This window comes from Lonchura striata, chromosome 1, assembly GCF_050655825.1.
Source record: "Lonchura striata isolate lonStrDom1 chromosome 1, ASM5065582v1, whole genome shotgun sequence".
In the NCBI taxonomy this organism is placed as follows: Eukaryota; Metazoa; Chordata; class Aves; order Passeriformes; family Estrildidae; genus Lonchura; species Lonchura striata.
The window spans coordinates 6,524,573-6,547,810 of NC_140703.1; the positions used below are offsets into that span (position 1 = coordinate 6,524,573).

At 38.7% G+C, this 23,238-nt stretch overlaps 1 protein-coding gene across 3 annotated transcripts; it reads left to right on the top strand.

Moving 5' to 3' along the window:
* Positions 1 to 1,064: 1,064 nt before the first annotated feature.
* On the top strand, positions 1,065 to 13,836 carry MRPL39 (mitochondrial ribosomal protein L39). 3 transcript variants are annotated; one of them, XM_085591206.1, is made up of 10 exons: positions 1,065 to 1,344; positions 3,795 to 4,001; positions 4,218 to 4,357; positions 4,997 to 5,096; positions 5,993 to 6,060; positions 7,336 to 7,448; positions 8,944 to 9,009; positions 10,207 to 10,360; positions 11,335 to 11,382; positions 12,025 to 13,836. In XM_085591206.1, the coding sequence occupies exons 1-10, from the start codon at positions 1,161 to 1,163 to the stop codon at positions 12,109 to 12,111; spliced, it is 1,167 nt and encodes a 388-aa protein (XP_085447332.1). In that variant the 5' UTR covers positions 1,065 to 1,160; the 3' UTR covers positions 12,112 to 13,836. The 3 variants fall into 3 exon arrangements, with proteins under 3 accessions (XP_085447332.1, XP_021388075.3, XP_085447434.1); XM_021532400.3 differs by lacking the exon at positions 1,065 to 1,344 and adding an exon at positions 1,483 to 1,542; XM_085591308.1 differs by lacking the exon at positions 1,065 to 1,344 and adding an exon at positions 2,181 to 2,306.
* Positions 13,837 to 23,238: the final 9,402 nt, after the last annotated feature.

Below are 23,238 nucleotides of genomic sequence, written 5' to 3' on the forward strand. Positions count from 1 at the left end.
TCCTCTCTATAACCTTCAGTGTGTTACAAATCTCAGATTTTTAAAAATTTACATTGTGCTTCCAGAGCTACATCAAACAAGTAAAAGGACAGAGCAGGTATCCTACCATCATTTCTTTCTTGAAGATTCAGCTGAATAAAAAGTTGCAAATACTTGTACAAAAGAAGGTTTAGAGATTAGGAAGTGCCAGTTTATAATAGATATGTATAATAAAGTGTGTAGTATTAAGTAGGACTTTACTCCTGTCGTTCAGTACTCCCTCAGAATGACAGAACAGGGTTGTTTCTGTCTCTGTCTGAACATTCTGCATGATCTACTTATAGAATAAAAGTGTTCTTTTTATACCCTACACTAGTAACCTTATTTTGCTTATGTTTTTTTAACCATTTAAACTAAAATGATTATGTCATGTGAATATTGACTGTGTATGATTCCTTAACAGGAGAAATGGTGTAGTTGAGCTGAAATTATTCAAATATTGGCATCATTCTACGTAACTTGTATTTAACTAATTTTAAAGATGAGGAAGCAGGATGATTGAACTGCTGAAATTCTTAACCTATCAAATAATGTTACCAAGGGCACAAATATCTACCTTACTCACACCCCTGGTTTTATGGATGAGAGCCCAGGTAGAGAGGGAAGCTGGTGCCAGGCACCAAACCAAGGGGACCCAGCTGTCCCACTGCTCCACAGATGTGTTTCCGCAGTGGAAGATTCCATGTCTCTCTTTTTTTTTTTTTTTTTTTTTTTTTTTTTTTTTTTTTTATGCTGAGTTTAATTACATGCTTTAGCTCTTAATGACACTAATTCAGTGTAACTGTCTGACATTGGCTTCATGATGGCTGCTTATACCATTGCCAGCTGAGGATTGCAATGAAGACCATCACCAGCTAAACTGTAAAGCATCCAAATGAACTCTTCAGTCATTTCATAAATTTATTTATTTTTTTAAAATGTGAACCATGGTTTTCCTGCATGGGCAGCAGCTAGTTTCTACTTGCATTGCATCTTTTGGGGAGGGTGGGCAGCTGGGAGGTGTGAGGGGTTGGCCTTGGCTGGACACTAAGCGCTCCCCAAACTTTATCACTGCCCTCCTCAACTGGACACGGAAAAACAAAATATAGCGAAAGGCTTGCGGGTTGAGAGATCACTCACAAATGACCCTCCCTGCCCTGCTGCCCACGGGGCTTGGGATGAGCCCAGCACACGGGGATGGATTTCTGAGGAATCCCAGAGGAATGCCCACGGCACTGGATCTTCCGCGGCCGAGCAATGTCCAGCCTCTCACGCACCATGAGAGCGTGCGGCGATCTTTGCGGCTCCCTCCCAACGGAGTAAATGGTAAGTGGTAAATAGTAAATAACAAACAGCACGTTGTGTGGCTGTGGGTCGCGGCGGGGCTGCTGAGGGCGGGTCCCGGGGCGGCGGCGGAACCGCGCGGCTGCCGCCGGTGTTTCCGGCGGAGCGCGGGGAGGCGGCGCCGCGGCGGCGGGAGCATGGCCGGGCCCTGGGCCGGCCGCGGGCTGCGGGCCGGGAGCCGTGAGTGCGGGAACGGGAATGAGGGGGGAACGGGAGTGAGGGGGGGAACGGGAGTGCGGGGGGAACGGGAATGAGGGGGGGAACGGGAATGAATGCAGGAACGGGAGTGAGGGGGGGAACGGGAGTGAGGGGGGGAACGGGAGTGCGGGGGGAACGGGAGTGAGGGGGGGAACGGGAGTGAGGGGGGAACGGGAGTGAGGGGGGGAACGGGAGTGAGGGGGGAACGGGAGTGAGGGGGGGAACGGGAGTGCGGGGGGAACGGGAGTGAGGGGGGAACGGGAGTGAGGGGGGAACGGGAGTGTGGGGGGGAACGGGAATGAATGCAGGAACGGGAGTGCGGGGGGAACGGGAGTGCGGGGGGAACGGGAATGAGGAGGGGAAACGGGAATGCAGGAGGGAAACGGGAGTCCGCGGCCGGGCCGAGCTCGGGCTTGTACTGCGGCGGTGCTTCCGTGGTGAAACGTAAATTTTAAGGAGTTTAGAGATTTTAGAGGAGCTAAGATTTTAGTTGGAGATAAGCCGTACTGGAGTTAATTAAAATAAATGAGTAGGCCTTGATGAAGTTAAAGAGTTAGTAGTTAACTAATAATGGATTGCTTGTCAGCACAATGTTTAGTTGGATGGGTTTGTAATGAAGAATATAGAAACTGACAAATAGCTTTAGGAACATAAGACAATTGTGGGCCTCCTCTGTTCTGAAACCAATTGAAGACAAGGAATGGGAGTTCTACCAAGAGTTCATTTGTCATATTTGCATTGAAAAGGTAGAAGGGTCAGAACGAGGAAGACTTCATTGACTTCCTCATTTTGGGACCCATCCCCATAAAAGGGACACCGACCCATTTCAAGGGACAAACTAGGCATGCTTAATAGCTTTTGGAGTGATTAGCATACGAAGCAGGGAATGGGATGTACCAAAATGATGAATATGTATTTGTATTTTGGGTATTCAATACTTGTGTGGATAAAAGGGCTCTGTAATCAACTGGAAGGCATGGTGTGGATTTGGGAGCTATCCCGCATGCTGCCCGGTGTCGAATAAACACACACTTTCTAACTTTAAACTGTTAGAGAGTTTTTGTCCGTCACAGTTGGATATCGGTACTAGATCAATATCCATATTTTTTTAATAAACCAATGGGCTGAGGTGCCCTTATTAGGCCACAGATAATAAAAGGGAAAGGCCTTTGCAGCCGGGGAGCAACATTAACTTTTGCATAGGACCGACTACCCAGAGTAGATAGGGTTGGAAGAGATTTCTGGAGATCATCCAGGCCTGCCGGGGCAGGGTCACCATGAGCTGGTGACACAGGAGCATGTCCAGGTGGATTTGGAATGTCTCCTCCCCACCCTCCCAGGGCAGCTGTCCATGGAAAGAATTTCTTCCTCATGTTGAAGTGAAACTTCTTGTGTTTTAGTTTATGGCCATTGCTTCTCATCCTGTTGCTGGTCACCACTGAAAGGAGTGAGGCACCAACCTCTTGGCACTTGCCTTTGAGATATTTATGTACATTAATGAGATTCCCTTTCAGTCTTCTCCTCTCCAAACTAAACAGGCCCAGCTCCCATGGTCCCTCCTCATAAGAGAGATGCTTGAGACCCCTCATTATCTTTTTGACCCCTTTTGTTCCCTCAGAGTCCCCTGTTGTGACTTTGTGCAGGCAGTGCAGGGGCCCAGCATGGTCACTTGCTGGAGCTGCAGAAGTTCTGCCTTGTACGTACTGAGACAGACAGGTGGGTGATCAGAAGTGTTGTAGAAACCAAAACCTTGTAAAAAGGCTTCAAAAACTCAGCATGGTTGAGGTTGGAAGGGATCACAGTGGGTCATCTGGTCCAACCTCTCTGCTCAAGTAGGATCATCCCAGAGCACATGGCACAGGATTGCATCCAGATGGTTCTGAAATATCTCCAGTTAGGGAGACTCCATGCCCTCTCTGGAAAATCTGTTCCAGTGCTTGGTCACTGTACAGGAAAATTCTTCTTCATGTTTATGTGGAACTTCTGTGTGTCTGTTTCTACCCCTTGCTTGTTGTTGCATTGCAAGGCAGCACTGAGCAGAGCTTGGTCCATACTCTGACCCTTCCCTGCAGACACTAACACGCATTGATGAGGTCCCCTCTCACTCATCTCTTCTTGAGGTGAACAGGCCCAATTCCCTCAGGCTATTCTCATAAGAGGAATGCTCTGCTGGACTCACCCTAGGATTGCTTACTCCGGGATTCTTGCTTACTCAATATCTCTCCTGTCACCAGGGTACATCTCCACACCAGCTTTCTCTCGACTGACACCCAACGAGGTGGTTCGGATGCGTAATGAGCTCTTCACCAAAGAGAAAGAGAGACAATTGGCTCTTCACCCAAGGATTGAGAAAATTGAAGTGAAATACACTGGGAAGTTGCACCATGGCAGTGTGTTTGTCATGAACAAGGCTCTGTCTACACCGTACAACTGTGCCATGCGTAAGTGGATGGACTTCTGAACTAGCCCATCATGTTTTGCTGTCAATTGAAATAAAAACAGTTAGTTTTTGGAGGCTTATTTCACAGTTCATCCTTCCAGGTCATTTACAAATATGAAACTTGCAGTTCTTAGAAATGCAGCAGTCTGAATTGCTGATCTTGAGAAATATGGTTAATAACTAACTAATACTTCAGGGTTTTTTTTACTTTCTTTAGATTTAAGTGAATGGCATTGCAAGAACTCTGTTTTGGCTTCTGTGGATGGTGAAATCTGGGACATGTACAGACCCCTGACCAAATCATGTGAAATTAAGTTCCTTACCTTCAAAGATGAAGATCCAGAGGAAGTAAACAAGGTAAGTTATTATCCTGTTCCGTTGTAGGTGACCCTGGTTCTCTGTACCTTGTCTTGCAGGTGGCCCTAATTATGACCACTTGATTCTGTGTGCACCTTTCAGTTCCATGCCTGTCTGCTTTCTTGAACTTTGTTGTCATTAAAGTTCAGACATTTTTAATGTCTTTTTAATGGTTCACCATGGCTATCATTAGCTGGACTAGTGTGTGGGCTAGGTGAATTGTTGGCTTTCCTTTCAACTGTTGTATTATTCTCTGATTTCAGATTTAAATATCTCCAGGGGTACATCTGGCTTGCATTCTAAGTGCAGTTTTGATTTTTTAAATTTAATTCTGTTTGGAAGATCATCTCTGAATAGAAGTTTAAATACTAAAGAAAGTAATCATAGAATCATGGAAAAGCTTGGGTTGGAAGGGACATTAGAAGCTCATCCTGTTCCACTCCCTGCCATGGGCAGGGATACCTTCCACTAGACGAAGTTGCTCATAGCCCTGTCCAGTCTGGCCTTGAACACTTCCAGGGGTGGAATGCTTGAGTTGGCAGCTAGGTTTGTGCATCATCCAGTTAAGTTTTAGGGGATTTTTTTTTTTAATAATTAGCTTCTAGGCATTAAATTCCTGTTCTGAAATTCTCTTTGTAGGCATATTGGCGTTCCTGTGCCATGATCATGGCATGTGTGCTAGAGCGAGCATTCAAGGATGAATACTCAGTCAACCTAGTTAAAACTCCAGAAGTGCCAGGTGATAGAAGTGCTTTATATTGATTGTCTTTTGCTGCTTCTCAAGCAAGTTTAATAACCAAACTTAGAGAAAAATGATTTCCAATGATTGATGGTACTTAGCATTGATATGTGTATTGCATGCTGTTGCCTTTAATTTATAATAACCACACTAAAACCAATTTTGTTACCAATGTTCAGAAAAAAGGTCTGTGTGGCCTCTGGATTTCAGACCACTTAGGATTTCATAGCTGAAATTAGTAACTAAACCTCTGTATTGTGAAGTGACATGAGCAAGGTTTCTAGATGTGATGTGACATGTCTCTGTGGAATTTGCTTTAATAACTGCATAAACTTGTCCATCCCTTCAGTTTCTAAAAGTCTGCACCAAATTGGAAGATTATTAAGGTACAATCAACCTTATTTACAACTTCTGCTCATCTGTGATCTAAGATTTAGAAAAGTGAGAAAATGCACAAGAGGTTGTTTCAATAACAAAACCTGCATAACTATGCATTTAATATATGAGAAGGTTGGTTGTTGGTCATGTAGAGTGCTATAACTGCTTCTCTTTTTAGCAATTTTAGCATTTGTTGTGATTGATAAGCACAGGTAAATATTTCACTTCTACCAGAATTTGGAATAATCTTGGATATGCTGAGCTATATCATTGTACTGCATGTATAGAAACAGTGTGATTTTACTGGGTTCACATTCAGTGAAATTAAATTAAAACAACACAAGTTCAATCTGTCATTTTATAGTATAATCAGAGCTGAAAACTTTCGTTTTATTATTTATTTCTAGAAGTAATTCTGTTTTTCTTCTAATTTATTTTGTTGTAAGACTATAGTATGACTGTAAAATGCATACTTTGTTACAAACATGAATATTTTTATCTTTGGAATGGAACTGCAGTGATCTCTGGAGCTTTCTGTTGTGATGTGGTTTTGGACAATAAACTGAATGACTGGAAACCAACAAATGTAAGCACTTCTCAGGTGTAAATCCAAAAAAGTTCTATAGCTTGTGTCCTTGTCCAGTTGTTCTTTTTTAATAGGGGAGAAGAGAGAGCTTTTTTTCCTCTTTTAGTTAGTGCACATTTGGAGTAGTCTGTGGGAGCTGATCTCTGCATTTGCCACACACTGGTGCTATGGCAGAGTGCTCTTGCATTTCCTTTCAGACACAAATAAGCCTTGGGCTGTCTTCCACATGCTTTCAGGCTTTAGGTCTGTGGAGCTAGAGAAAATTCTAGTCTGGTACAAATTCAGAAACAGTTGATGGGGCCGTTGGGACCTCAGTGCCATATTTGTTACTGTAGAGATCTGTTCCTCCTCAGCTGCTCTTGCATGGTAATGTAGATGCAGCCACAGTCTTTGTGTGAGTAGAGATTCTGAAAATAAAAGTGTGTATAAGGCATATTTTCTGGTGGTTTACAGCAGAAGCAGTTTGTTGTTGAATAAAATCTGTGAGCACATTCAGCTGCAGCTCTCCTTAATAGCTTGCTTATGTTTCGTGCTCTGCAGTAAATCTAATAATCTGAATATTCTAAATCTCAACCATTTGTGATCACAAATGTTTTACCCATCTGGTGTCCATTCTTGTTCTTGTGCCCAAAAACCACCAGAGGGGTGTATGGCTAGCAAAGCAATATTGGTACAATGCAGAATTTTTCTTTGATATGATCTTGTGGCTGAAGTAATTTAGTTAGAAATATTTTCTACATGACATTTTAAATGTAATTCCACCGCCTAACAATTTCTTACTTATGAGCAAATGTGAATTATGCAGAACCTCAGATTATGGTCCAAGGTGACACATTTTTATTTATTAAATATTCAGTACCTTTTTTTCATTTTGATCTATCATAATAGAGCTTATTTATAAGTGAAGACACTATTCTGGGAAACAAGATTTATAAATGAGTATTCAACAGTAGCAAGACTGTGTATGTAGTACCATGTAGGAGAAAACCTACTATTAAACTGCCTACATGGGCAGTTTAATTAATATGTATTGGTTTTGATGGAAAAATGCCTATTTCTCATTGAAATGACTGGGCATTGAATCTGTCCATTAAAACAGTGATGACCTATAGTGCTCTTACAATAATAGTAAGACATTCCTACAATACAATTGTTGTATTTAGGGTTTATAGTAGATGATCTTTGTTGCTTTGACTAATATTTAGTGTTTGCTGTGCTTTTTCTGTTCACTACAGCTATGACAAGGTGGTTACAGTTTTTATGTTCTTTTATTAGGACAACTTCAGTTCTCTTACAAGGGATGCCAGAAAGCTAATCCATCAAGACCTTCCCTTCGAAACACTGCATGTTGAAGCAAAAGTAGCACGTGAAATGTTTCAGCATAATGTGTGAGTGTCTGAATTTGCCTTTCTTTCAAAGAGGCAATTAGAAATCAAGTAAAATCTTTGCTTGGTTTTATAAATCTAAAATAAGATGTGACAGGTGAAGTAAGAAGGTACTTCTCCCACTGCTCTGAATGAGCCTGCCTCATTCTTTTTCCACACCAACTTACTTAGTTCTTACTATTCTCTTCAGAGGCCAACACCAGGCACCTTTACTGGATGTAGTTTTGTGACAGACTGGAAGACTGAGACTTCTTTTGTTCACTAGCAAGCTTCAAGATTCCACTGCTATTAAATTGAAACTCTGGTGGTTAGCCTTGACATGGTAGCCTTTTCTGAAAAGCTTCCATACTTTAAGAAATGAATATTTTTCATGTCCTGGTATCTTGAAATGAAGATTTAATGAATTGCAGTTTTTGAACTGTGCAAGGGAAAATGGGTGAAATACTTTGGCCTGTGCTATAAAAATAGGTTTGTTCAAAACCTCCTGTCTTCTTTGCTGAAAAAAATACCTCAGCCATGTTTCTGGTCCACAGCTTTTTGGCAGTTGGAGAGATGTAGGGGGAAAATGAGAAATAATTTATAATTTTGTGAACCAAAATTAAACTACAATAAAGCTAAAGTTTCAAAATAGCAAATTTTTTAGCTTAGTGCTGAAGGTCATTTTAATGTGACATATGGATCATTGTCTCCACTGCATTGACAGCAGGTGGGAGCTGACTTTAGATGGTACCTTTAGATATCATGTATAGAAAGCACAGAGAGCATTTTCCTGTATTGCAGGCAACCAGATGTTAAGGGCTACACATTGCATCAAGTCAGTTTAGGTGATGTCAGGGTATCTTCTAGTCTTACAGGTGACCTGAAAAACTCTTATTTGTAGTAGTAGGTGTATTGTATCTTTCTGAACAAAACTGCTGTGGGAGCATGGCCCTCCTATAAAATATGCACAGAATAGACTGGTATAGATGTTTCAATAGGAAGGGACCTAAAACAGCCACCTAGTTCAGCTGCCTGGCTGATATGGGGCTGACAAGTTATAACAAGTTATTAAAGGCATTGCCCACATGCCTCTTAGTCAGTGACAGGCTTGGGGCATCGACCACCTCTCCAAGAAACTTGGTCAGTGTTTGAATACCATCTCCTAAGGAAATGCTTCCTAGTGTCTAGTTTGAACTGCCTCCCAGCACAGCATTAAACCATTCCCAAACATCCTGTCTCAGGATCCCATGTTGACTGTGCCTGATGATTGCATTATTTTTAAAGTGCCTTTCAGTAGTGCTCAGTAAAATCTCTGTAATTTGTCCATGAACTGAGGTTAACTAACAGGTCTGTTAATGAAGTGTGTCAATATGGGTTCTCATTAGGAATTTAAACCAGTCTCAAAGCTACAAACATGATTTTTAGGAATTTTAAATGAATTAAATTTGTTTTTGAAGTGTTTTTATAAGAGCAAGGTGTTAAAGGTTAGGATTTTAAAATAATTTTTTTTCTTGTCCAGATACAAAATGGAGATGATAGAAAAAAAAGCTGCTCAAAATATGGAAGGAATTGTACCATTACATAGGTAAGCAAAACTGAACTCCCATTCTGTAATGATTCACTGGAACATTTGAGTTTATTACGAGTGAGAAGAGCAAGTTACTTGGGATGGTTTTCAATTTAGAGATCATTTGTATTCATTAATGTCTGTGGTCTGTCTTAAGTTGTTGGTGTGGTTTCTTTGCTTGGTTTTTTTAATATAACCGTTATTTTGTGATACTTTGTGATACTACATTTCTATTTCTTGTTATGTTAAGGATGGTAAGTACTAGAGAAGTCTTACTGTTTTCAGTACTTTTACATGAAAACTAAGGGAATCTCTAGAGCTTGACAGGCTAAATAAAATACAAATCAAATACTTGTTTGAAAACAAGAGTTAGCATTGTATAATGGATTTTTCTTTCAGAGTTGTCACGATCTTCCTAACTTGCAATCTACTGCTTTGTAGTGGTGGAGATGAGAATAGAACAGCATCCTGGGGATACAGTGTAAGATGCAGAGTTCTTAGTCTGGAGGCAGGATAATTGCCTCATATCTCAGGGAGTTCTCTGTCTTAGGCTATTGTAGGATATTCATTTGCATAGATGTTTAAAGAGTTCCTAATTTGTTTTTGTTCTGTCTTAAGGAGCATAATCTATCTAAAAGAACAGATGACTTTGCAATGGTCATTCTTGAAATTTTAGAAAAATGTTTTGTCATTCTCTCCTTCCTCCCACGTTGATTTGCTCAATAAAGGAGAAAATGGGCTTACCTATTGCCTTCTGAGAGAGGTTCATTCTCAGTGTTTCTTTGCTGTACTATGCTGTCTCTCTTTTCTTAATTGATTTGCAGTTTTCCAAGAACTGGAAAGGGAAATAACTGTGCAGGTTGTAAACACTGTACTGTGGGAAACAGATGATCTTAGAGACAAATCTTTTTCTGGTGAATGACAGTTATCTCAGTTGTAGAGCCAACATGACATCAAACTTTCTAAACCCAAGATCCTTTCCTAGACCTGAGGTTTACATTTTCTACGTTCATTTAAGGAAATCGTGTGATCTGTATTTTTAATTTAGGAAACGTAAAAATGCTGAGCTAGAGATTTGTGTAGATTTGGTTTGGGGTTTCTTGTGGATTTTCTTTCTGTGGATTGGAATTTGCTAATCAAAAATAAAACCTCATCTCCTTGTATTTCGCTCCAAATATATTTGGCATATAAGCTGGGGTTTTTTTGTTCTTTCAGGTTTGGTGACTTTGTAGATGTTAGTGAAGGTCCTCATATTCCAAGGACAGGTTTCTGTTTCCAGTACGAGATAACAGCAGCCCATAATCTTCAGACTGACCAGTCTGAATTGATAAGGAGATTCCAGGGTGTGTCCTTGCCAGTCCATTTGAAGGTAAGTAATTAATTTTGCACAGGTTTTCCTTCTTTAAATCAGAACATATAACCTGTGTTTCTATCTTTGTTAGGTGCTGTGTTGGTAGCTAAATGGAATTCATAGTTGAGAACTGTAGAAAGGGAGGGCCCTGATGGTGACTGTGTTGGATATTTGGGGTTCATTTTCTTCAAACAGTTGTGGATGTGCAGTCAGAACTAGAAAAGTTTGCATGAGAGGACCCATGATGTTATTTTTCCTGCATGGATATTTCATTCTGCTTGCCTAAGTGCATGTCAGTCTACTAATCTAGGCTACTGACAGTGCTTAAAAGAGCTTTGTATTTATACTTGTGCTAAAGATACCATTCAAAGAATTTCACAACACCAAAGTAAAAAGTAGCAGCAACAAAAAGTTTCTTAGCTCTAATTAGTCTTAAACAAAGGCTTTGCAGAACTGAAGGTGGAGGCTGGAGTCTTTATTCCCATTTGTGTTGACTTACATAATTTTGACCTTGTGGTCTAGCACATGTACTATTGTCTTAGTTGGGGAAGTTTTCAGGGGTTCCTCAGCTCATCTCTGTGTTCCTTCCTAAGCATAATTCCCATTTTTGCCAATTAATTCCTCAGGGAATTATGATTCAGTGGATGAATCATAGAACCATAAAATGGTTTAGGTTAGAAGGGACCTTAAAATTCATACAGTTCCAATTCTCCTTCCAAGGGGAGGGACACCTTCCACTGGACCAGGTTGCTCAGAGCTCTGTTCAACCTGGCCATGAACACTTCAGGGATGGGGCATGTGATGGGTAGACATTTATTCAAGTCCCCCACATGAATATTGGCAAACTGGACACCAAAATTTTCAGTTGATAAAACAGAACATTTAAACTGGGCATTATTACGGTTTTGTGGCATCATTTCTATACATTAGTAAAATCTGTTCTATGATTATTTTTTACCTCTGCTAACATGATTTAATGACATTTCACACAGGCTCACCACACTGTGTGGCACAGACTGCTGGAAAGATCAAAGAAGCTGGTAAGTTCACTAGTGGTGAAGTACAGGCTACCAAATAGCAAGGTATGCTCTGATAGAGGACACTTTGAATTACAGGTAGGTAGTATACTCAAGAACATATCTTTAGGAATGGAAATATTCACAGGTGAATGGAAATCAGAAATCTAACTGCTAATTTATTAGAGGATGTGGTAGCACTGTTTCTGAAGTCTCTTATTAAAAAGCATTGTGCCATTTAAGAAACATACTATTTGATTTGTCCAATTGAAAAATACTTTGAGGTAAATGGAACTATAAAATATTATAACCCACATATAATCAAATAACCACTATCAAGACATATTTAAACATAGGAAGTCTTTGTAAGAATTAAAGAGCAGCTATTGTAGAGCCTTCTGATCAATAATTGTACTTACTTGTTTGACAAGAGACATAAAAAAAAACCTACTTAATATCTTCTGAAACTTGTTAGCCATGGATATGGCATCTTCCCTGAACTTAGTTTGAATATTCTTGTCCTTCAGGTTGTTTAATTTTGGAGAAGATAGTAGTCTTTGTAGATTGTCCTTTCTTGTTACAGTGACAGTATGAGCAGAGGATTTTCAGGATCAAGGAGAGTGAAATAATTTTAAAAAATATTACAAAATTGATATCTTTCTGCAGGTCACTGAAGAAGAATATTTGGAAGCAGCAGCATCATGTCTTGAGGCAAAAGATGGAACTGAAGAAGGAAAACCTGTATCAGTTTAAATTAAGTTGAACCTCTAAATGTACATAATAATAAAATACGTATTTTTACATTACTTGTTTGTGCCTCTTACAAAAATGTCTTGGGTAATTGTGCTGGTTTGGGACAAATTTGGGTGAAAACCTCCAAATGGGGGCCCCCCAAGAAAGCAAACCCACACAGTCCCTCCCCCTCAACTGGTTCAGGAAAAATTTCCTTGGAGAGAAGTGGGAAAAAACTTGTTTATTTAAACAGGCAAAGCACTCCCCAGCACAAAAAATGAGCAATACCAGATGGCAAAACTCATTTGCTGCTCTGAAGAGATGACAAATTCAGAAAATCTCTCCAGTGGGTGGTGCTCTGTTATCAGTCCCTTGGGCACTGGGAAAAGCTGCTGCCCAGAGCAGGCCCTGCTAGACCACAAAGTGCAAGCTCTCGGTGTTTCCCTGGGTCCCAGTCTGAAACAGGCTTGAACAGTTCCAAGGAAAGGGAAAGAAAACCAGTCCAGGGAAAACAACTTTGCCTTAGCTAGCTAAACTAACTAAAAAGCAAAGGAGCACTCTGTTCTGCCCTGTCCATGCCCAGACACACAGTCAAGCAGAATGTGGAGGAGTGCAGGCTGATAACAAACTCTCTGCTTCTTCTCTGAGAGCCTTCGCTCTCAGAGCCAGTCTTGAAGGCACAGAATACAATATCCAGCATAATAATAATAATTTGGGATACAAACATCATAACCTCACCCTAGGACAGTAATTAATTTGAATTAATGTGACCTAAATCATAGGTAAGTATAGACACAGATATACACAAAATGTTTCAGTCCACTTCAAAGGTTACCTCAAAGAAAAAAAGGAGGGAGTGGAGGGAAGGTAATTTTTTATCTGCAATAAATTTCAAGTTGCCCTGTCCTTACCATGACAACAATAATTGCATGTGTCCACCCATATGTTGTTGCCCACTGCAACTGAAAGATGAGACAAATAGTATCTTAAAAAGGTACCCTTAAAAGTATGTAAAGGTGTAATTGCCATTGCTTTACCAATACAAAAATAGTAGAATGTAAAAGCCAGGAAGTTATTGGAGTTTAATGATTTCTTTCTGCTGGACAAGTGCTGTTAAAGATAATTTTCCAGAATAATACCAATAATTTAGTTCATTACTTGGATCCCTAGTGTACTAAGATTTATTATGCATTTTCTTTCTTTGACATTTAAATATGGTGACTTCAATTACATTTCACAAGGGGGTTTTGTTAGATGATGTTTTCTGACGTTTTGTATTTTTATCCTCAACTCATTAGAACTGTTCTTATTATATCAGAGGAAAATTTTACTACTTTTTGAAGTGCAAATATTTTCTCTGAATTTCATCCCAGTTATTATTTTTACCATTAACTGCATCACATGGTTCTTAATCAGTTGACACCACAGTTTTGTGAGAGCAGGATAGCAGTTCAGTAATATACATTTAGGTATAACCCATGTCTTCTCAGGATGCTTGGAAAACACATGGGGCTTTTTCCTCTTGATTAATATTGCAGAGGATTGTTTATAATGGTATCAGATGCTTATTTTTTAAATAAGATTGTTGATTCAAAGTTTACCTTCAATGTACACTATGCATTTACACATTCTGTATATTTTCATTAAATTGAACTTGCTGGAGTGTACTTTGGTTTTGAACCTGTTGTTCTGGTGCTGTTGAAGAAGCAGGCATTGTTTCTTGTCTTAATAAACACAAAAAATTGCTGTTTGTGTTGGGTTTTTTTGGGGTTTTGTTGTGGTTTTCTTTTAGTTTTGCTTGTTTGGTTGGTTGTTTTTTGTTTGTTGTTTAATGCAGTACTTGCCATCTTTGATTAACCCAAGACCAGAGAAATTTTGCCATTGGGATCCAATCCAGGTGGTCTGGTTTGAATCTTTAACTTGTTCTATTACAATCTAGAAAGCCCCCTGATGTCTGCTTGCTTTTTTGGATATCCAGAATTCCTCCTGGATTCCAACAGCTGCAGAGGAAAGTGAGAGAGATGCTATCACTTAGGACTATACCTTTATTAACCCTGGCTGGAATTTCAGAGCTTTTCTGGTATGTGCTTTTCTGGGGGGTGGGGAGAGAGGTTTTTCTTTTTTTTTGTTTGTTTGTTTGTTATGTTTGGGGTGTGAGGATTTTTGGTTGGAGGAGCAGGAAAGTCATCCCACAGGTGAATACTCACAAAAGGGACTTTTGCAAGTGTGCGACTGCAATACTGAAAATGTTAAGGTTGTGCATAAAATGGTGGAAGCTCAAACTTCTGTAGAACTCCGTGCTCTCTCACACCTTGAATTCCATGGAGTCCCGAAGACAGGTCTCCCTTAGGGAGAGATGTAGCTGGAGAATGTGTTTGAACAGCACCAGGATCCTCACAGAGCACAGCAACAGTTAAGAGAATTGGGCAATAGTGTTCATTTCATTCTCAGCATAGCACATTTTGAAATAGGAATGTAGATTGAAGTCAGTTCTGCCAATGTGGGATTCAGAGCCACATGTGCAGAGAACATCTGTGTTTTTTGGGGGATTGGCTAATATGGTGTTTTGAGTACTCCCTGCCTGATCTGTATTAAGTGATGGCACTGCTAGAAAAGTTCTCAACATTCCTTGAATGAGCGTGAGAACAAATGGAAGCAGTGCTCAGTTTCCCCAGCCACAGGGCAGCAGGGAGATATGACTCTGAGTTCAAGGCCATTTATTTTACCATTGACTGTTGGTGCATAAAATGCTGAAATTGTCTGCTGAGAAGGCTGTTGGAGCAGCTGAGTTAGAGTGGTGCTTCCTTTCTCTTTTTGACTTAGGTTTTCTGAACTTCAGCTGAACTGCAGGGTGGTTTCAGCAGTGCTCAAACACATACCTGCAACTATCACCATATACTAAACTTAAAGCTATGGGGTTATATAAAATACCAAAATGTGTATGGCAAAGGTCTGAGTGTGGATTCTGGATATTTGTGCACTGTCCTGCCTACCCTGGGGCCTGGTCCAATCTTCTCCATTGGAAATAGTCAGAAGACACCATCACTGATCAGTTCAAAAAGAGATAAGAAAGTAGATATTCTTATTTTCTATACTGAAAACTATAGGAAGCTGTAGGGATTAGGGGTGGATAGATGGGCAAAGACACTGCAGAATTTTGCCAATTCCCCTTCTTGGCTATTTTTTAAAATTAAATTTCTGTATGTAAAGAGGCAATTTTTACTCAGCAAAAGAATGGCAGAACCAGCTAAAAGGAAGAATCTAGGAGGACACAATGCTGCAAAGTGGAGAAAGGGGAGGGCAGGGTCACTTAGGCCAATGTCCATGAGCAGAAGCTGATACTGGCCAGATTCTGGTAAGGAATAAGTAAGAATTTTTTTTAAGGTGAAAGCAGTGTGACACTGGAACATGTTGTCCAGAGAACTCATGAGTACCTCAGACTTGGAAATGCTCGAGGTCAGATTGGATGGAACTTGGTGCATCCTGATCTAGTGGAGAGTGTTCCTGCCTATGGCAGGGGGCTTGGAACAGGATGATCTTTAAGGTCCCTTTGAACCCAACCCATTCCAAAATTCTGTAGTAACAGGGGAAAAGGCAGGAACTGAAGCCTTCTTCTTTGTTGGACATCTCAGTGATAGCTTCATGGCTTCTCACACTCAAATTGTTCCTCCTTCTGCATGTTGTTTGAAAGAGCTGAAACTTTTAATTTTTCCTTTTTGCTTACTGGTTTTATCCAAGAAAAGAAAACTTTATATTAAGGCTAAAGCTACTTGGTGTCTTAATCCTAAGAGGTGGCAGAAGGAAAGTCGAGCAGTTTCAGCTGACACATAAAACCAACTGCGAAATTTTCTTCCAAAGAAACATTCTGTATTTCATGTTATCATGGACTTTGGAGATAGAAAAGGCAATTGGGATATAGTATGACTTACTTAATAACAGAAGGAATTAAATGCTAAGAAAGAGTTATTTTTTTCTTACCAGGCAGTAAAGGTCTTCCCTGGGAAATTGAACACATGCAAGTGATGAAAACAATCATCAGTGGACATCAAGTCCTTTCATGACAGCAGCCAGAACAGGTTTCCCTTTCTATTTTAACTTCTGTCAAGGAGTAATCTTCTACTGCTTTTTGGTAACTTATCTAGCAGTATTCCACTCAGCACAGTACTTTGTTATATTTGAAGCCAGTTAACCTGCTGCATTTATTTAATTAGTTTTTACAGACACAGGAACTTGGCAGCATAAAGGCATTTGATTGGAAGAGTTGACAGTGGGTATTTCTTGAAGAACACCAACCATCTGAAAATGGTAATGCTATCATGCTGTGGTTTTTCATGAGACTTAACCCCAGTCATGGACAGCATTAACATTTTTTCAGAGTGAAAAGAAAACGTATTATTTTGGGATCTGCTATTATAATATCCACAACCTAACTATGTCTGCTTTTCTGGGGAACTAGCTATGCAGAAAGAATACACATAATAGTCTAATATTTGACCATATTTATAATTGCTATTTATTTCTTAAGCTTGCATGTTAGTCACATTTTAAAGATAGAAAATGTGAGGGAGCAAATACTTGATTTTTATGGTATGACTATGAATTAGGATGGTGAGGGGAAAGATTTGCTTTCTTCCTTAAGACACCTTCTATTGACGTGTCTATTCAGGACAGATGCTCTAGGATCATCTTTGCTTCAGCAGACCAGTGCTGCTGAATGTGGCCTCAAATGGACAGGGAAATCAAACTGAGCTTCAGTGTCACCCAAGAAATAAGATTGTTTCTGGACTTTTTTCTGTTTTTCCACAATTTTCTTCCTGCATTTAAAGCCATTTTCTCTGGAGTGTTAATAGGAGTATGCTTTTCTTTACCAAAATCTGCTGCACCACTTTGAGAATTCCCTCTCAGAGCTACAGCTCTGACTTTGGAAGGAATAAAAGTGGCTTTTCTTTTTTTGGTGGTTATGCCCCCCCCAGCTGTATGCATCCTGGGGGAGCCACTTAACCTAGAGCCTGATTTGGAAAATATTTATGCCCTGCAGCAGTTCTGTCTGAGTGTAAAAATCACATTCAGCAAGACTTTTTGTATGGGACACTTTTATAAGACCATTGCTTTGTAAATTTCTGTGGTCTTGAGTGCTCTGTAATCATTCCTTGTGCCGGGGATTCACAGGCAGAACACTGATAACAGAAAGAGGTGTTCATATTGATACATCACAATCATTAAACAAATTCTTAATTTATGGAGAATACTTTGAGTTTTTTAGTTTTCTCTTTTGTTCTCAATCAAATTACTGTTTCATAGCTAAACTATTCCCCAAGAAGATTTAAGTAGAGATAAGAGAGAGTTTTAAGGACTGGCTCTGTCACTCAGGTTTTGTGACTGTGAATATTCAGGAACTATTTTGACTTTCCACAAAATAAATATAACAATACTTTCATGTTTCTCTACAATTTTCTAAGACTTCTTAAAGTTTGAAATGCACAGGTAATCCTAAAGTAAACTAAAGATACTTTCGTTTTCTCCTAATGACCCATTGACCCATTTCTCCTAAAGAACTGACAATGGAATCTCAAAGAAACATTTTCTGTCACTTTTTCTCTTGTGTATAATAAAATTCTACAGAAATTAATAGAAGTTGTACACACCAGAAGTTTAATCCATCATTTTTCTTTGCTAAATAAAAATGAAGAAATGAAACATTTGTGTAGGAAGTAAAACCAAAAGAGCTGAAATTTGATAAAGTAAAAGCCAGGTTGTTGCATTCAAAATGTTACACATCCTAGTAAGAACTTGATAATACACAGAGCTGCTATTTTGTCTCCACTTTTCCAGACTCTATACCTAGCAAGCATGCCTGTATGCAGAACAACTTGTCTTTTTATATGTAGAGCAGAGGTTTTTCCCAGCATAGCACTGACTGATTCATGATTTCTGTTCTCCTCCCACAGCAACAGTTTGTTCCATGTGAATTCTGGTAAGAGGCATGGTACAGTGTTAATGCTAACGTGTAGGAGTCAGTCAGAGGTAAAAACCCCTATCACGATTAGCATTAACAACATACAGCCAACAGAAGAACTCCAGAGACTGGAGTATGAGACATAAAGAACACAAAGCACTGGGTTTTCCCCTTGACATACCTAAAGAAGAAAAAAAAAAAGAAAAAAAAGAAGAAAAAAAATGTATCAAGAAATTATGGCAGAAGATGGAGAAATATCAGAGAGGGAATTACTGCAGTTAAATACACAGGAACCATCTGCTGTATGTTTAAACCCAGTCAAACTTGCCATTATTTTAGTTAAAGAATTAGAGTGTATTGAGCAGTGAGTGCATTGAGCTTGCTGTGAGCAGGCAGAATACAGATTGCAGCATGGTCTTGATTAATTTTTTATCCCTTTAGCTATCAGTTAATGAAGATTTCTAATATAAGCCTACTTCCTAAAAATGTTTTAAACTCCCAAAAAAAACAAAACAAAAAATTACTTTATTTATTCTGATTTAACTCAGAAAAAATGCCTCTCAGGAGAGCTGACTCTTTAACAGGATGTGAGAAACAGCACTAAACATAATCATAGTTACATCAGGATACAAGGTTGGTGAGGTAACAAATATTCCTTTGGATTCTGGTATAAATGAGCAGAAAGAAAACCTTTTGGAGAAACCTTTTGGAGAGATTTAATTGCTGGTCTAGAATCCATATGCAGGGCTCCTACACCCTTGTACCTACCTCTAACCAGTAGGTTAGAATGAGAAGAATTAATATAATTGTCTGTGTTGCACTGTTTGCTAATAGCTTCATAATATTAACCATTAATTGATGCTTTGACCATAAAATTAATGTGTTGAATCTTTCTGACCAAAGTTGAACACTTTTTTACTTCTTTCAGCCTATTATCAGTTCTCCTCTGGAAACAAACAAGGAGATACACTTTTAGAAGTCAGCAATTTCAAAAATCTGCAAAGAAATCACATAATTAAATAGAAATACACTCAGTAAAAGCAAGGATGGAGAATCATCATTATATATTAAACTACCTGATTTATTTTTACAATTTTCAATTACTTACATCAGTAATAAGGGTTGAATTGTTGAGACAGTCTTTCCAAGCAGTTTTAAAAAGGCCCAAGTAATGCCCATTTTGTTCTTCACTAAGTATGTCTTGATTGAAATATATTTTTCTTTATCTATTCTTCTGAAATAAAGTATCAGCTCCTGTGCAGAGTTCATAAATAGTTGAATCTTGTTTGTTTTCTCTTTGTCTCCCAGTAACCACTTAAAAAAACAACAACCACCTTTTTGTTGTTCAATCAAAAAGTAACAAGAGAGAAATGAGAAATGAGACAATATATATGAGGCAGTCTTGGAGATCTTTTTGTGTATGTAAATTTAAAGAAACTGATGTACTTTTATAACTTCCTTACTGTTACTAACACATGTTTTAAGAGGAAGTTAAAATGTCATAGTAAGAGTGTGATCTAATTTAGAGATTTTAGGGAAATTACCTTTCACTTTGTGCCACTCTAAATGAAACCAGTCTTGTACATGTCTGCAATATGTGAGGGGCAAGCAAAAATTCCAAGGTGAATACAAAATTTTGGTAGGCAGAAGAAAAGTGGTTTAGAAATTTCCAAACCTCAGGTTTAAAGTGATGATTCAGAGCTCTGGTGAGTGTTCAGAGTAAACTTCCACTGAAGCTGGGCACAGAGAGCTGTGGTGTAAGATTTGCATTTTGGGGCAGTGAAGTGAACAGTTTTTAAACCTGTGATAAAATTTTGTGTGTCTATTTGTGGTATGTGTTCATAAAGTGAGGGACACAGGCCACAGGAGAAGGATAAAAGATTCAAGTTAAGGTATTAATTTTGGTGGGGATTTTTGTTTTGTTTTGTTTTATTTTGGGCTTTTTGGTTTTTGGTTTTTTTTTTTTTTTTGAAAGAAGGCAAACCTGTAATTTATGTCAATGAAAGTTTTTGTCTTACCTAATTTCATTCTGCATTGAACCTTCTTTGAGGAGGGCTTTGAATTTGATGATGTTCAGAGAATCTTTTTAACCTAAATTATTCTTGAATTCAATTATTGTGCTTTTAATATCTCTAATTCCCTAAATCCTTATTCACTTGATGTCACACAGTGGGCAAAGCTATGTATGAAGGGCTCAATGAAAAACATCAATTCCTTTTGTGGAAACACAAAATTTGTCTCCATTAAGCTTTGGAAAAGGATCACTTTAGGCAATAGGACAAGAGCTTTCATACCAAAAGCTTCTGTCACATCCAAGTCTACTGCCCCTAGAATATTTGTAGAATATGTTTGTTAATTTGCACTCTCTCAAATGTATTCCAGGTTGCTATTCTTTACGCCATGCTTACAAATTCTAATTATTTTATGTCTTAAATGGGTTCTGCTAAAAAGCAAATGTTTTTATCTGGTTTGCAGCAGCCATTTGCAGTTGACAGTACTTTTTTTCTTCAGTCTGGCTGTGTTCAGACTTGGAGAAGGGATAGTTTTGAAACTGATCACTTGGATAGTCTAATCATTGTTTCTCTAAAGAAGCTGAATGAGTGCTGTGCTTGCCCATGCCAACTTCCAGCAGTATTGTTGAGCAGTGATAGAAGTGAGAGACTTTGGGCAGCAGTTTTAGACTAAGCAGTGTGACAAGAACAGATTAAATTTATGGTTTAATCTGTTCTTGGTCTAAAACATTTGAGATGGATATTTGAGTATTTTTAAAATAATCTCTCCCCATTCTCCTCTATTCCTTTGCCACAGTTTCTGGCACTTCAACTTGTGCTATCCTGTGTCTTAAAGTAAAATTAATTGCCTTTATGAGAAAATATGTTTTTCTTGTGGACACCAAAATTCTGCCCAAGTTACTCTTTAAGTGCCTACTACTGTGATAATGAAATTGTGCTGATGAGACAAAGAGAAGACAGAATGTGATTGCTCAGATCTATCTTCCTTGGTTTCTGCAGCTTTACTCCAGAGCCAGCCCTTCCTGGCAAAGGCCACAAGGCCACAACCACAGATGAGAATTTACTTTGGGGCTTTTCTGCTCCCATGAGCTTGGATTTATGTAATGGGATAGTTTTGCCTGGGCTGCTACACTTGCATTTCAGTTTTGCATTTAAAAGCAGCTTAGCACCTCCAACACTGCAAACTATTTGTCTTCTGCGTGCTAGAGGTAGAAATACAAATCATGCTTTATCAGGAAGTGGTGAGAAATGACACGTGTTTCCTCTTGCTGAACCTTTGTAACAGACTTTTGTAAAGCTGTCAGGTTTCCTTTACATGAACAAATACCTGTATTGCTCCCTGCTGTCTTCTCAAGCAGCTCTAAAAATGTGGCCTTGACACCAGTGGAAACAGTGACCATCTACTCAGGTTTAAATACAACAAAATAAAATCCCCTTGCAACATTAATAAAGAAAAAGCTCATTAGATCTGGTGTGACTTTCCTCTTCTCTTTTCCAGCACTGTCTTTCTTCCCCTATAATCAGAATAAAACATCCTGTCTTATCTGCTGACCTCTGGCCATTAGGTCCTATCCACTCATCTGCTTTTCTGTTCCTTCATCTGTTGCAGTGACTTCAGACAGGTTTGTGTTTTATTTTCATTTTAAGACTTCATTCATGCTACTGCTTTCATGGAAGCTGTCCTATTAAAAAGTCAAATTCCCTTCAGAAGTATCAGCAAAAGTGCAGTTCAAAGTACTTAGTTAAACTGTGACAAATGCTTCTTTCCCCACCTGTACTTTTGGACATTTTTGTATGGTACCTAAAGGTTCTGAGGGGATTTATGGTAGTCCACTGAAGGATTAGAAACTCATTAGTCATGTGAGTCTTAGCCAGTTTTGCCTCTCCAGTTCCAATGACCAAATTCTTATTTACTTATTGCCCAACTGGAGGTGATTCTTTGTCATAAATCTGGAATAAAATTCAACCTTTTGTCCCTGGGTTGAGAGGAAGAAGACATGCAAGCTTTGGTAGTACTTCCCAATATATATATATATTTTTTAATGAAAAGCATGTGCAGCTTAGGAAAGTAATACCAACTCTGCAAAATTCAGTAGCCAGTTTAGAAAGATAAAAAGTGTTCTCCAAACAGCAAAAAGAATTTAGAACTTGCCTTTTGGGAAGCCTTATCTGCTGATGCTTAGGGCTGTGCTGTCACCTCTAACAAGTCCTTTTCTGGTGGGAGGAGAGGCAGAAGTCTGCAGTGCTCACACATGAGTAAGTAAACTCCCAGTCATGTTGGAAGATTCAGACTGTGATAGACTCCAAGCCTGATGCTTTGGTAGTGTGAGAGTGTCTTCTGAATATTTATTGTTCTGCAGTCATGGAAAAACCTATTTTTTGTAAAAAAATAAGACCAAAATGTAATGTACCAGTTTCAGAGGTGTTTTTAGCTTTGAATAGCAGAAATCTAATTTTAACTGAAAGAGAATTAGAGTAAATAAAATTAACAATTCTAGTAATGTCTTAATTACCTACAAAAGGCTGTTACATATGAACAGTATACAACGATCTCTTTTCAGATACCCTGTTTACATTTTCAGGAGGTTCTCATGTAATTTCTCAGAAAGTAGAGCTATTTAAAAAAAAAAATTTAAAAAAAATTGAATTCAGTTTTTTAAGATACTTGGAGAGCTCCAAAGATGTGTATATAGATAGAAAAACTTTTCTCTGTCAAAAACTTTCCTGTATAATAAAACATGCCTCCACTTTGTGGCTCAGTAGCTGGATAATACATTTTTTTAAATACTAACTTTCAGCTATTTTGCTTGCTCCTTTGTAAATTAAAAATTACCATATTTAAAACCTAGTAGAATAAATTATTGATCCTAGATATTTGCTGCCAAAATTTGAATCCAGAGCAAAATTTTATCATCAAATAAAACCTTAGAGTTTTCAACAGACAGGTATTAATGCTGAGATCCTGTTTTGTTAATATTATTAGGGATTTCAAGAAAACTATGTTGAGTTCTTGTATCAGCATTGGAATCATGTTAATTTTAAAAATAATTAAAACAAACCATAGTAAATGATGCAAGTCTAATGGGTATATTTTAAAGAAGACATTTCTCTGCTTCTTATTTATGAAACGAGGACAAAAACTTGACACATTATCCAAAACTACTTCTTTGGTCAAAATTT

Excerpts from the sequence above, each read along its gene's own strand:
- MRPL39 (XM_085591206.1), top strand. The coding sequence starts at position 1,161 with ATGACCCTCCCTGCCCTGCTGCCCACGGGGCTTGGGATGAGCCCAGCA. Across the intron at positions 1,345-3,794 it reads CCCTCCCAACGGAGTAAATG|GGTACATCTCCACACCAGCT; the intron begins GTAAGTGGTAAA and ends TCCTGTCACCAG. Across the intron at positions 5,097-5,992 it reads TAAAACTCCAGAAGTGCCAG|TGATCTCTGGAGCTTTCTGT; the intron begins GTGATAGAAGTG and ends ATGGAACTGCAG.